The sequence below is a fragment of the Dama dama genome, chromosome 5, assembly GCF_033118175.1.
Source record: "Dama dama isolate Ldn47 chromosome 5, ASM3311817v1, whole genome shotgun sequence".
NCBI classification, from domain to species: Eukaryota; Metazoa; Chordata; class Mammalia; order Artiodactyla; family Cervidae; genus Dama; species Dama dama.
Window position 1 is genome coordinate 109,355,008 of NC_083685.1, and position 15,118 is coordinate 109,370,125.

General features: G+C 36.8%; 2 protein-coding genes across 6 annotated transcripts in view; both read right to left on the reverse strand.

Moving 5' to 3' along the window:
- FBXL20 (F-box and leucine rich repeat protein 20) overlaps window positions 1-15,118 on the reverse strand; it is a 91,977-nt gene that overhangs the window by 18,754 nt on the left and 58,105 nt on the right. For all 5 annotated transcript variants that reach the window (XR_009693018.1, XM_061143896.1, XM_061143899.1 and 2 more), the window contains 4 exons: window positions 9,017-9,071; window positions 6,059-6,133; window positions 4,798-4,892; window positions 4,256-4,324 (listed from right to left, as the gene is read on the reverse strand). Coding sequence is in view for 4 of the 5 variants with exons in the window: in XM_061143896.1 (XP_060999879.1) it covers window positions 4,256-4,324; window positions 4,798-4,892; window positions 6,059-6,133; window positions 9,017-9,071 (294 nt within the window). In the remaining variant the exon portion in view is untranslated. The remainder of the gene's footprint in view (window positions 1-4,255; window positions 4,325-4,797; window positions 4,893-6,058; window positions 6,134-9,016; window positions 9,072-15,118) is intronic.
- LOC133056041 (10 kDa heat shock protein, mitochondrial-like) lies at window positions 10,071-10,624 on the reverse strand. Its single transcript, XM_061141125.1, has one exon. It carries the CDS (start codon window positions 10,511-10,513, stop codon window positions 10,205-10,207), a length of 309 nt encoding a protein of 102 aa, XP_060997108.1. The 5' UTR covers window positions 10,514-10,624; the 3' UTR covers window positions 10,071-10,204.

A 15,118-nucleotide genomic window follows, 5' to 3' on the forward strand; every position in this document is an offset into this window, starting at 1 on the left:
CCCAAAGCTGGAGAAGAAAGAGCAAGATAGAAGACACAGTCTTTTGGGAACCTAATCTCCAAAGTGATACCCAATCTCTTTTGCAGTATTCTATTGTTAGAAATGAGACACTATGTCCAGTGTACACTCAAGGGGAAAAGATTACACAAAAGTGCAAAACAGGAAGAGGCAGTAATTATTTAGGGGCCAGTTTATAAGCTGCCCATCACAATGAAAATGATCATGTGGTTTTTGTCCTTTATTCACTCCAGAGGACAGTAAATCTCAGCAGTTGCTTATTTTTGTACATCCAGGAAGTCAAGAATGGTTTTGGCATTTTTAAATGGTTGAAAGAAAGTCAGAAGATACTATTTTGTGACATGTGACATTAAATGAAATTAAAATCTCAGCAACATGCAATAAAGTTCTGTTGGAACAGAGCCATGTTCATTTGTTAATGTACTATCTGTGGCCACTTTGTAAAACACTGGCAGAGTTGACACTGACAGACACTGTATGGCCAACAAAGCCTAAAATATTTCCTTATCCAGCCCTATACAAAAAAATTTGTTGTTCTCTGCCTTATTTTAATTATTATGAAAAATTACATTAATTGATTTTCAGATGCTAAACCACATGTATTTCTGGGATAAATCCCATTCAGATGAGATCCAACCCTTTTATATGTTGCTGGATTCAGTTTGCTAAAATTTTATTAAGTATTTCTCCATCTCTGTGTCTGAGGAATATAGTAGACTTCCTTTTATTGTGATGTTTTCGCTTGCCTTTGGAATCAGAAAAACACTGGCCGCATAGGACAAGTTATGAATTATTTCCTCTTTTACTTTATGAGTGAGTTTGAGTATTAGTAGTCTTCCTTCTTTTGATGGACTCACCAATGAAGTCATGTGGGCCTGGGCTATTTTTTTTTTTTTGTGGGACAATTTTGAATTATTGTATTTACTTCTATAGATTTATTCAGACTGTTAATCTGTACCTTCCCAGGAACTGGTCCATCTCACCTAGGTTGTCTGATTAAATTTATTTATGATATTACCTGACAAACATTTCATCTTGTCTGCTTTAGACAATTTGAGCCTACCCTCTTATTTTCTCAGTCTAGGTTTGTCAATTAAAAAAACTTTTTTCAATGATTATTGATTTTGTCACTGTTTTTGTTTCCTGTTTCACTGATATCCATTCTAATCTTTCTCCTTCTGCTTGCTTTGGGCTTTGCTCTTCTTTTTGCTAAGTTTTAAAAAAAATTTATGTATTTATTTTTGGCTTTGATGGGTCTTCGTTGCTGCACGTGGGCTTTCTTTAGTTGGGGCAAGCAGGGGCTACTCTTCGCTGTGGTGTGGTGGCTTCTCACTGCTGTGGTGTCTCTTGCGGAGTATGGGCTCTAGTGTGAGCAGGCTTCAGTAGTTGCAGCGCACGGGCTTAGTTGGTCTGTGGCAGGTGGAATCTTCACGGACCAGGGATCAAACCCTCATCCCCTGCACTGGCAGGCAGATTCTTAACCACTGGGTCACCAGGGAAGTCCTTTTCTAATTTCTCAATGTTGACCACTGTTACTGACAAAAGCTTTCTCTCTTTCCTCTCTTGTGACACAGGATTGCAGAGTTGTATTAATATCTTGGCCGCATCACATAAATGTTGGTAGCTTTTAATTTTCATTCAGTTCAAAATTACATAGAAGCATGAGGCTGAATTTCCAAAGATTCTGCTGAGAATCTCTAGTTAAATTTTCTAGTTCTGGTTGAAGAATATATTTTGAATGATTTTAATCTTCTTAAATTAAGACTTATTTAGTAGCCCAATCTATGCTCTATCCTAGAGAATGTTCCAAGTATGTTTGTAAAGAATGTTTATTCTGTAATCATTGGGTGTTCTATCTGCACAGTATGCATTTTTCCATCTGTTTACTTTCAACCTATTTCTGAATTTCAATCTAAAGCTTGTCTCTTATAGACAGCACAAGCTTGGTCTTGTTTTTTAATCCATACTGACAATCTGACTTTTGGGTGAAGTGTTCAGTCTGTCCACATTTAATAAAAATTATTGGTTTTTTAATCTTTTTTTTTGGGGGGGGGGGGCACCATGCTGCATGGCATGTAGAATCTCAGCTCCCTGACCAGGGATCCAATCAGCAACCCCTGCATTGAATGCATGGAGTCTTAGTCACTGGACCACCATGGAAGTCCTAGTAAAATTATTGATGATTGCATTTTCTCTCCCATTCTGTAATCTCTGTTTGTTTCATGCTTTCCTTAAGTTTGTTTCTCTGTCTCTCCTTCACTGTTTTCTTGTATCAGGTGTACTGTTTCAATTCCTCTGTTGATTTTTTTTACCTTTTTTCCTGAGTTATTTTCTTATAGTTTGCTCATAGAATACAGGATGTATCTTAATTTACCACAATCTATATCAGAACAGTAACTTAATTCTCACAAAACATAAGCATTTTACTCCAATACGTAATGGTTCTCTCCTCTCTCCTTTGTGCTATTACTTTCATATGTTCTAACATATTTTATATATTACTCCTATAAATACCATAGATCTATCAATACTGTTGTTGTTCAGTTGCTCCGTCATGTCCGACTCTTTGTGACCCCATGAACTACAGCATGTCAGCCTTCCCTGTCATTCACTGTCTCCCAGAGCTTGCTCAAACTCATGTCCATTGAGTTGGTGATACCATCCAACCATCTCATCCTCTGTCGTCCCCTTCTCCCCCTGCCCTCAATCTTTCCCAGCATCAGGGTCTTTTCTAATGAGTCAGCTCTTCACATCAGGTGGCCAAAGTACTGGAGCTTCAGCTTCGGCATCAGTCCTTCCAATGAATATTCACGATTGATTTTCTTTAGGATTGACAGGTTTGATCTCCTTGCAGTCCAAGGGACTCTGAAGAGTCTTCTCCGACACCACAGTTCAAAAGCATCAATTCTTCGGCGCTCAGCCTTCTTTATGGCTGCCTTATTTAAGTTGTGGCAATTCTTCTTCAGTTCAGTTTCCCAGCAATTGTTCTTTCCGTTTTAGATATTCTTTGCCCAGCTTTGTGGGGTCTCAGTATGTGCATATATAGTTTACTATTCAGCCAAATTTATGAAGATTTCTGTAGTCTTTTTTTGAGTAGCTTCCCTCTTTCAAGACACCTATTTAGTCATCCTGGTCTCCCAGAACTTTGATCTCTTTCTCTTCAAATCAGACAGAACTTTGTGCCCTGCTTGCATTCCTTCTCCTGTACCGTTATCTCAAAAATGCCACCAAGCAGAAAGCCATGACAATCATAAGGCTCACCTCATTTTTTTCTCAGTTCTGCTCTGCATATTGTTCAACATTTCAGACTGCTTGCTTTCTATGTTTTGTACAGTTTTAGAGCTGTTTATAGAAGGAGGGCAGTGACTGTTGTTATCAGAAGCAGAGGTCTCCACCCTTGATTTTTAAAGTCTGTATCTTTTTTCTTTTAAACTATATTTAACATACTGCTAAAGTCACTAGAACATGCAAAATTCTGAACATTAATTAACCTGTGGTTATTTGATGATTTTAAGATAGTTAGATTTATGAATTTAATGTGCTTATGTTAAAAGCTTTTATTTTTCAGAAATGCTTATTTTAGTAATGCATATTGGGACTTCCCTGGTGAAGCAGTAGATAAGAATCCTCCAGCCAGTGTGGGGTACACGAGTTCCATCCCTGGCCTGAGAGGATTCCACATGTTGCAGAGCAACTAAACTCATGTGCCACAACCAGCAAGCCTTCACTCCAGAGCCCTCAAACCTGCATGCTGCAACTACTGAAGCCTATGCCTAGAGCCTGTGCTCTGCAACGAGGCCACCACAATGAGAAATCCCCACACCATAACAAAGAGTAGCCCCCACTTGCCACAACTAGAGAAAGGCTGCTCAAAAGCGACGAAGACTCAGTGCAAAAAAAGGAATGCATTATTTACACTGTTTAGGAATTTTTCACAGTAAGATAAAATGAAAAAGATAAAAGAGTGGAGGTATAGAGAAAACAAAACTAGCAATATTACTAAATAATATCAAGTATCAAGTTTTATTTTAAATTTCAAGGCAGAATTTGGGCCAAATTCCAAAATAAGCTTTTTGTTCCATTTCTAACTTCTAAAGTCACTTTCTCTTTCTTGAAACATCTCTTCTCTATAAAACCAAATGAAATTTACTAAATCTATTTAGTAGCCTACATTAAAGCTAGTACAGGCAGGACACAATGGGCTATGACTTACCCTTCTAAAATATAAAATACTTACGCATCTGTAGTCTTTGTACACCCGTTGAGATTCAGTACTTCAATGTTCCTACAGTTTTGTGCAAAGGTTCTTTACAGGAAAGAAAGAAAGTAAAGGGTCTGAGGCAAAATGTGCACAATTCTCAGGATTAAAAAAATAACAGGAGATACAAAATGGCAAATCTGGATATTAGTACCAAAAGTCGTTAAGTTACAAATAAATTAATTTTCAACTTTTAAACATCAATCCTCTTGTCAACCAAAGTTAAAATTACCCGAGCTTGAATTAAACAAACAACAAACTTTACTCAAGGCTCCAAATGAACCACTTATAACATGGGGAAGCTGGTTTTTGGTGGGGGGAGCACGTGTTCTTGCTTTATTCACCAAACCACTCATCCCACTACTGGATATTTGTATGATAAGCAGTGAATGTGTATTTGGGTTCAGAACAGCTTAAGAGGATGAAAACGATCCCAGCCTTTGCTGGGTGAGATGCTGCTGTGTCTCGTGTTGCTTTTACTCCAGTCAGTAAGATCAGTTAATCAGTAGCTATGTTTTTACCTTAAAGCATTGTCTCCTACTCCAAGACACCCACGAAGACTTAACTTTCGTAAAAAGCCCCCACACCTTTTTGAAATATTCTCCACTACCCGGCCCTGTAAAAAAGAGAAGATGGTATACAAAAAGATAAGCCACCACATCGTTTTTGGAAAGAACACATTCTCATTTTTAAAATGCTTCTAACTCGCTTTAAAAACCTAATTAAATCAAATCAGCTTTCTTGATCTATTTAAAATATGCTTAAACTCTATTTGTTATTTATTTTTTTTTATCTTTAAGATACTTTGTATTTGAGGAATGGTGCTCTGTAGTTCTCTTATTATATCCCTGTATTATTGTTTCGGTAATATTTACTATACTACTCTAAGTACAGCAGAGACTCAATGAACACTTAACAAAAGCTTGCTGAATGATTTCGTGGGTTAGGTTGCTTTAAACATTTACATCCATGAAGATAAACAGAATTGGGAAAAACAAAAATCCACCATGTTGATGGTACTTTCTGAAGATAACGGAAAGTTCATGTGACGTTTCTTAAACTTCTTACATGAATCCTCAAGACAACTAAGCTTCATTAGCACTTTAAAAACAAAAACCCAACCCAGCTGAAAAAAATCTAAACCTAAATCTTACTTAATCCTTGTAACACAGTGAGGAAGCTATGATTTGCACTCTCCAGACGAGAGAACCAAGGACTACAGAGTTAAAATTCAGGTTACTATAATATAAGCTTAAGCCATTCTTCATTTGAGAAAACAGGCAATACTAAGGATGAAGTAGGAGGGAGAAATGAGAAGGGAAAAAAAAAAAATCTCTCCACAGCAAAAGTAATCCAATAAATTTTTCTGGAGAATGAAAGAAAAACTATCTGTAGGCTCTCCTAGAACCCAAAATGCTCATCAAGAAGAATTTATGGAAATATTATGCCTCAGTAAGTTCTTAACTCCACTTATTTTTCCATAAACGGATACAAAAAGACTTCCTAAAAAAAGCAAACACAGGTCCATATTTCCACAACAAAAATAAAAACAAAAACTTAGTAATAAATAATTTACTACTATTTCAGTAAAATAACTCTGCTTATTCTCAAAGGCTGAACAAGTTCTTGGGGAACACTGCAGGCTCTCATGAAATTCGGATGCACTGAAATTAATGGTTTCTCTCTCCAGGGAAAGGAGGTTTATATAGCTGAGGCTAATTTGTTCCATGCTGTAATTACATTCTAACAAGAGAAATGGGGCCACACACCACATAATTATACCTCAATATCTCTCTGGAAATCAAACAGGTCAATTCGCTGCCAGTTACTGCCATCCAAAGCCAGAACATTCCAGGCCTATTTTGAAGAAAAAGACACAAAATGAGCAGAAGCTGAAATGAAGGGAAAAAGCCAGCAAAATCCAAGTTCAAAAGTCAACCTACTAATGATTGAAATTGTCCAAAAAAAGGTCTCAGCACCCCCATCATTAACTCCCAAAAGGTGAGTCTCATTTCTGATTCATGTTTTATTCTCCAAGTAGATTATCTCATAAATGAGTGGGTACAGAAATTAGCAGCTGTGAAAGATCTCACATTAGGGGGCTGGGGAAAGGACAGCTTATAGTAAGTACATAGTCAGAGACTGTTTTCTAACTGGAATTTCTAATTTCAAAATGAGACGATCCAACTGGTGAAAAGCAAGGCTGTTACTCTAGGAACAAGGTGAGGATGAAACTAAAAAAAGAAGATGGACTCTGAATGTAGTGTGTTCAATACATAGTACCATGTTCAATAAAAATATGCTAATCCATAGCATCACTTGTTTGGACCTGAAACTGTGACCTAGGATTTACAAAAGACACTATCATTTCTCTAAATACGTGACAGAGACTTTAATGCTTTCCTCATTACCAATTAGCTCACTCAGGCATGTTTTTCAATTGGTCATCTTTCCTTTCAACTCGATTCAATGGTAATACATTTCTTTAATTAGCTAAAGAGAGGCAAGAAAACTTTTCAACTTTTCAGGATAAGGTGAAAAATGACTCCACAGAGTTAACTTGCTATGGATCATTCTGCATTGTATTTTAATCAGAAAGCCTTTTCCTGATTAAATTTAAAGTGTATGCAAAAGTCAATCCTGTTAAGTCATAAACTGAGAATATCATCTCCTTCTACAACAATTCAAAACACAGATTCGATACTGAAATTGTAAAAAGGAAACTGCAGGTACACTTTTAAGTCTCAGGTAACTGTCATACAACCAGCAAGACATATGCCAGGGGTACAGGGGAAAACAAAGTCATTATTCTAGAAATCTTTAATGGTCTCTTAGGATTTCAATGTTACTTCTCATTTTGTGGCTTCATAATTTTCTAATGTGTTTCTCCTTTTTTCTTTTAAAACATTTTATTTATCTTTTATTAGCTGTGCTGGGCCTTCGTTGCTGTGTGGGCTTTTCTCTAGTTGCACCAAGTGGGGGCTACTTTCTAAGTTGCAGTGTGCGGGCTTCTCACTGAGGTGGCTTCTCTTGCTGCTGAGTACGGGCTCTAGGGCACACAGGATTCAGTACTGTGCGTCCCGGGCTCTCGAGCGCAGGCTCAACAGCTGTGGCACACAGGCTTAGTTGTTCTGTGGCATGTGGGATCTTCCTGGATCAGGGATCAAACCCACATCTCCCGCACTGGCAGGCGGGTTCTTTATCACTGACCCCCGAGGGACGCCCCCAGTGGGTTCTTAAATGGCTCCACGGGAGACAAGAGATAACACTCGTGAAGATCATCTGTTCACTAAATTCATGGGCTAAATATACCTCTGATTTGGCTTGATATTTCTCATTTCCTCATACTACTTTTTCCCGCAAGCAGGAAACATGCTAAACTGAGACTAAAATTAGGAATGACAGGTTTCTCTCTAGAGTTTTTTTTTTTTTTTTAAAGCACATTAACAAAATACTTCAAGTACAGAGAGTAACAGGCTAACCACTGATGAACCAACTGTACAGATTTAACGAAGACTGGCATTGTGCTTCCTTTTAAGTTAAAACACATTAAGGAAGAAGAACCTGAACATGAAAACAACAATTAAAACTCACTCAAATCAACACTCTTGAAATGAGACTCTGCTACTGAACAGGTTTAGACACCAGTCTGGGAATTTTGTTTCTCAGTGATGATCTCAGCTTCAAATGTAGACAGAAAAGAAACCCCAACTCATTTGTACCAGCTATGACTAGGGCAACAACTCAGACACCAGGAACAGAAATGTCATGAAAAGAAATCATCAAAATATGACTGCCTGTTTCCTAAATGGCTGATACACAGTTTCAGTATGGCTTTTAGGATGTAGAAATTACATTAAAGTTAGCAAGATAAGGTGAATTTTCTATGCTAAGTTCTGTGCTTTTTTGTTTTTCCTGAGGAAATCAGTGTTGGAGATTTGAAGGTAAACCTGTCTTTACAAAGATAAATACTCTGATATAACCATATTACATACTCAGCACCTACAACTATACCTTGCACATAGCAGGTTCTCAATAAATATTTGTTAAACAATCAAAAAGCCATTGTCCATTTTATAAAAAGGTGGTAATTATATGTATTCACTCATTTTATTAATTATTATATATCTATATTACAAAAGAGACTAGGAATGGTTCATTATGTAATTTTCCCACAATACAGATTCTATTCTTAGTATTAGCACAACAATAAGATTATGATATTTCACTGTTTTGTCACAGTAATGTCAATCGTCAAAGGTTGGTTACGTAAGAGTAATGCAGAACTGACTTTGAGAAAGGAATCTGGTTTGCTCTATAATTTCTTAAAAATTAAATTCTAGTTATAACCTTTTGAGAAAAAAAATACCATGAGATATCAAAAGCTTTCCATGTATATACATAAAATGAAGTAGGATGAAACATGATGAAACACTGTATTATTACAGTTCTAAGTAAAGTCTAGTCTTTTAATTTGCATGTTTAATATGCTTTTTCCTTGAAGATGCTTCCTCTGTACGTATTATAGAAATAGACATTTCAAAAAAACTAAAGTTAGAAACAATATAGTAGAATTCCACTGTAGTTTTAACATGGGTTTAGGGATGCCATGGGTGCAACAACATCCTTGGAAATGTAACACACAACTACCATCTCAAGTGAATGGTTCGTCTGCTACAGAAGCTGATTATCATTAATGTCAGGAAGGGATGCTCTTCTAATCATGTCAGCCACTCTTACCCTGGAGACCTGAGCACAGCGACATAAGGTAACAACATCCAGAAAAGAAAATATCCTAAAAAGAGAGGGAGAAAAATTTTACTATACATTATATGATGAAGGAGTTTCTCTTGATTTTTGCCTATAAATAATTGGCTATGTTAACACATGCAGAAAAAGACAGAAGTCCTTTAAATAATCACACAAAAAGCGGAAGCAATTTATAAAGATTAATATTACCCATATAAAACAGGGGAGAAAGTCATATTTTACCTGATAATGTTATGTGTAAGTACAAGTTCATCATTCACATCAAGGGATGATAAAATATTTCTAATACATTTTTTTAAAGTAAAAAAGCAATTTCCATACTCTGATTATCAAAAGAAAGAGGCTAGGGGAGGGATATCTTTATAAAGAATTTTACAGTTATGAAGGGAAAAAAATAAAATATTGGCAACACCTAAAAATTAGCAACTGTAAAATGTTAAATCTCTATATATTTAATTCCAATTTGGGAAACTGTAAAACTCATTTAACACATCAATGTCAGGAAATACCACCTAGAGTTTTTCTCAGTCTTAGACAATTTAGTATTATTGTAGAGACTCTCTTAGAGAGTTTAAGTAATATTATTGAAGCATTATTATTTGAAATAATTAACTTGCCTAAAGAACGATAACTCTCTATACCATAGGCCACCCATAAAGACAGGTCAGAGCACCCTGGGAATAAAATGAATGGGTCACTTGAGCTTCAAGGTCTCCTTACTCATGAATACCTTTAAAGGTCACTTTGATCTGAATAGCAAAAGAAGCTATTCTGTAGGTGGCAAAAGGTACAATATAGCATGTACTTTAAAGATGATGTTCCTTGAGATAGGATACTGGAGTGTTACAAAATGGAGGTCAAGAAGCATCCATCTGGAGATGAAGGCTCCATTTTCTACTCCAAGTTACTGTAACAGAACAAACTATTTGGTGATTAGAGGCTGTCAATCACATTTTAGAACTTGGAACAAACTGAGTTAATAATTACATCAGACAGAAAGTTATATACATTTTGTAAATAAAGATTTTTTTTTTTTTAGCTTGGATATCCTTAGTTTATTATAAAAGAGAAACATGGAAATTATTTACATGATGAAAGATTTCAGAACTTCAGTGGAATGGGCAGCTTCACGTGATGCCATTTCAATAGTGACTTATTTCAGTCAACATATTTCCCAAGAATGTCACCATCTCTAAATAAGAAATAATCCTTGTCATCTAGAACTACTTTGGTGCCTCCATATTCTGGGAGAAGAACTTTATCTCCAACTTTCACACTAACTGGCTGAATCTCTCCACCCTTTCCTTTAGAGCCTGATCCAACAGCTACCACCGTTGTTTGCAATACTTTTCCTTGTGATTTTTCTGGAGGCATAATGCCTCCTTTGGTTACAGTTTCGGCTGCACTTCTTTCAACTAATACTCGGTCAAAGAGGGGAAGAAACTTTCTGAATGCCTGCCCTGCCATGACTCCGGCTGCCGCAGTTCGCACTCTGCACTCACGCCGCAGGCAAAAGGAGAGACCTACTGTCGGACCCTCCGGACACGTGAACGCCTGTAAATAAAGATTTTTAAAACTATTTTTTAATTTGGGTAATATACATCACATGAAGCTTACCAGTTCACCACTTTTAAATGCACAGTTCAATGGTATGAAGTACAGTCACAGGGCTGCACAAGCACCGCCACCAGCCATCTCAAGAGCTTCCTACTTTCCCAAACGGAAACTCTACATAGAGTGAGTAACCACTCCTCATTTCCCTCTCCCCCAGCTCCTGGCAACCACCACTCTACTTTGTTTCTCTGTGAATCTGACTACTCTACATACTTCGTATCAGGGGAATCATACAGTATTTGCCTTTTTGTTACAGGCTTCTTATTTCAAGTCTTCAAGGTTCATCCATGCTGTTGCATGTATCTGAACTGCCTTACTTTTTAAAAGCTGAATAATATTCCAATGTATACGTAATATACCATATTTTCTCATATGGTAATTTTCTCTATTTTCTCATAGATGGAAAGTGTGAATGCCTTCCTTGATCCCTTGAGGTGACCCTGCTACAACCCTGATGGCTCTCTTTAATAAAATAAATTTTCCATCTTTTTAAATACTGATTACAAACTCCATTCCAAATACATACACTATCAATCTAGGTACCTCAATTTCTAAAACAGTAAGTTTACCTAATGCAACAAACCTTCTTACACTGCTTAATGCTGCTGCTTTTCCCTGTCATCCACTATATGCTATCTTTTTTGTGGAGCTTCCTCAAGATCCCATTTCTGCCAAATCACCAGTAATCCCTAAGTAATTTGCATAAATATAATGTTATACATGGCAGAGACAGAGGAGAGAAGTTTTAGATAATGGATCCTAGTTAGACTAGGTTTAGTAACCTTTCAACAGAAAGGTTCTCCACAAAATAAAGCATAATAGACAGACATGAAACCTCAGGCTAGAGGTCAAATGTAGACCTAGGAGACTTTCTGAAGCACATATCCCAACAATCATAATTCCATTCTTAGAATATACTGTCTGGAGTTCTTTTTTTTTTTTTTTACTGTCTGGGGTTCTTAATGTCAAAATTCCCTTGAGTTGGCTTTTCACCTGGGTTTGACATTATGCTACATTAAAAAGAGAGAAAGAAGACAAATACAGTCTCTGTGCCCCTCTATGGCAATAATAGTTTGGACTTTCCAGTCCTGATTTGGCTTCCTAGTAAGATAGATGGGATAAGCTTCTGTGCTTGAAAGTGAAAGTTGCTCAGTCATCTCCGACTCTTTGTGACCGCATGGAGTCACAGGCTACCTCATGGAGTGGGTAGCCTTTCCCTTCTCTAGGGGATCTTCCAAACCTAGGGATCGAACCCAGGTTTCCTGCATTGCAGGCAGCTTCTTTACTAGCTGAGCCACAAGGGAAACCCAAGAATACTGGAGTGGGTAGCCTATCCTTTCTCCACGGGATCTTCCTGACCCAGGAATCGAACCGGGGTCTCCTGCATTGAAGGCGGATTCTCTACCAACTGAACTATCAGGGAAGCCTAAGATGGATGTGACAAGCCTCTGTGCTTAAATCCCTTCAACCGCTCCACAGTCTGTCTAAATGTCTGCTATTATTTAGTAACTTCTGGCTTCTACTTATCCTACATAGTTGACAGGAGAGCCAATTACCTTTAGAAACACAAATATAAGGACTGATGGGATAAGCCGCTAGAGTTTTAGTTACAGTGACTGGGTGCTGGAGAAGGGGAGAGGCCGGTTGGGGAAATGGAGGATGGTGAAGAGGAGGCTCACAGACATCATTTATCCTTCTAAATACGGTTAACAATAATTTAAACTAAAAAAATCACTATAATTTTAAGTATGCATTTGTAGGATAAGTCAAGGTGAAACGATACTGCTATTTTTATACGACAGGCAAGAACAGTAAAACTACATTATACTGCTTTTCATTATCTTCAGGCTTGGTACTTTACACTGCAATCCTTTACACAATGCCTTCTTGAGGATACCTATTATCCATAATCAGAATGGTTATGATCAAAGAGATAAGAAAACTGAGGGAGAATGAAAAGTCTGCTACTATTGAAGGATCCTGCTTGACTGCTTCAGTAAAAGTCTTTCCCCATCTCTTATCAAGGGATTGTTGAAAAACTGGCCTAGCTTTAGGCCACCCAAGTTTAAGCAAAGTAGGCCTCATCTTCCCCATTCAAGCAAAAAGACTTTGGCTAGGTTCCTGAAATATAATGTGGAAGAAGTTAGGATCTAATTATAAGTAGATCTTATTGCCATATGAAAAAAAAAAAGATGTGCATGGTCTTAGAGAAAGTATTCAGAAGGTATTCGGAATTTCTGAATGTGGAGCCCAGATATCTGCAGAATTTTTTTTAAAAAACTAATCTCTCCAGGTGATTCTTATGAATATTATATGAAGGTGATAATTTACGATTTTCAAAAACATTTATAAAAGATGTGCAATTCAGATATTTTTAAAGCAAACTGCAGACAACTACACCTTCATGTTTTTAACCCCCGATTATGGACTGAAATACACCAGGGTAGAGAGATGACAACAGTGAATAACAGCAAAGCCTTTTCATTAATTTACAAATTCAAATCTCTAGATGAAGAGGAATTTTTTGGTTAATCCATATCCACTAACAAAAAATGAATGTCAAAGATGGCATCTACCTGAGTTGAGATCTAATACTCAAAAGAAGTCAAAGTCAAGAATTTATTCTTTAGTCAGAACTCATTTTAAAGATTCAAAAAGAAGGATGGGGTTGGGGCAGAAAGGAGGGACATATCTCCTGTTGGACAGATCTATCTGGTCTCTGATCATGTTTGTTTTATAAAGTCAGAAATAAACAAAATTCAGTTCTACTTCTGGTCATGGCTGAGTAAGTTTCCACTAGACTAACTTTCTAGATACAACATCAGATTGTGAACAAAATATAACCACCACCATCTAAAGGCAACAGAGTGAACAAATGCAAGCAGTTATTAAAGGGGAAAAGGGAACAACAAACGACTCTCCAGGTGTTTCCGTTTTTTTCATGGGTTTTATTCTGAGGACAGGTTGTACTTGGGGCTCTTAGAACTTGAATAGAAACCTGTGAAGGGGAATCAACAGCAGAGTTTGGAGCAACCATAGGCAACAGGAAGTGAAGAGAGAAATAGAGTTAGAATGAGGTGAGGGAGCACAAATTCCGTCCAAACCCCCAAGAGACCTCTGGCTACTGCATGTGGTGGAAACACTCCAAGCTGCTAAATTTAGAAGAACTGAACTTGCATTTCAGGGGCCACCTACAACATGGGACACAAAGTTTGTAGGCTGGGGACAGCCAAGTTACCTATCTGCTAAAAATAAACAAATGAATACACTGAATAAAACTCCAAACTGAATACACAGAGATGAATAAAATGAACTAAAATATTTTAAATGAATATAAAAAAAGAGAACCAATGTAACTTTTGAACTCTGTATTTTCTGTGTATCACCAGGCAAAAGACCAAAAACGAATGAACTCATACCAAAAAACTATAAATAATGAACTCTAATTAGATTCTTCACAGTGTAATGGGTTATTTCATGTGCAATCTAAGATTGAGTAAATAAGTAATTATATTGTAGACAGAGTCATATTTCTCCCTTAGAGAAGAAAAGTCATATTACACCCATAAATATGGAAAGGAGAGCTAAAATGAGCCTGAAGGTATTAGACTAGGATTGGAGGTGTTAGTATAAACTGGTTATGTAAGAGAATTGTCATGTTTAATCTATCTATTATAGATAGATACAGATATATAGATATCTATATCTAGATATAGATACAGATATAAAACTGCATAAAGATGTGTTCATGCACTACCCACCTTCAAACATGTATTTCTTAGCTCCATCTGATGAGAAGATCCACAAGCAATGATGTCCAGTAGCAATAAACATAGCTAGGGTAGAGATCTTAGTTTCTAAATACCATTCTCCATTAAAAATCATCCCTGAGCTCCTTGCAAAAATGTCTGATGCCAGGACAGGGTCAGGAAAAGTACAAGAAGATCCTAGAGAATCTTGTGCCGAAAAACAAGGATATATTCAGAGAATGATAGGACATATTCCAAGAACATAGAATATAACCATTAGGGACTCCCACTGGCTAAATTTAAAACATTTTGAGCAGAAAACAAGAAAAATCCAAATGGGATTACTAAACACTGAATGAAATAGGAATTCATGAGTACATGTTGATGATACTAAAGAAAGGGAAAAATGGGATAGAAAGGAAAACTCTTCTTTAGAGAATTCCAACTAGTAAAATGTAGAAGTAAAGATGGAATTAGAGAATTACGTTTGGTAACCACAACTGTAATAACTGTTTCAACCAAGGAACAGAAACTTTGACTGACTGAATTAAAGTTTGATGAGAAACAAGATATTCACATAGTCTCAAAGTATTGCACCACAGGACACTTACTAAAGATAAAAGGGAAAATGGTAACATTACAGTGGAGAAATCTGGCAGATACCACCTTAACCTGATGATCAAAATTAACATCAACAGTAATGGGACAA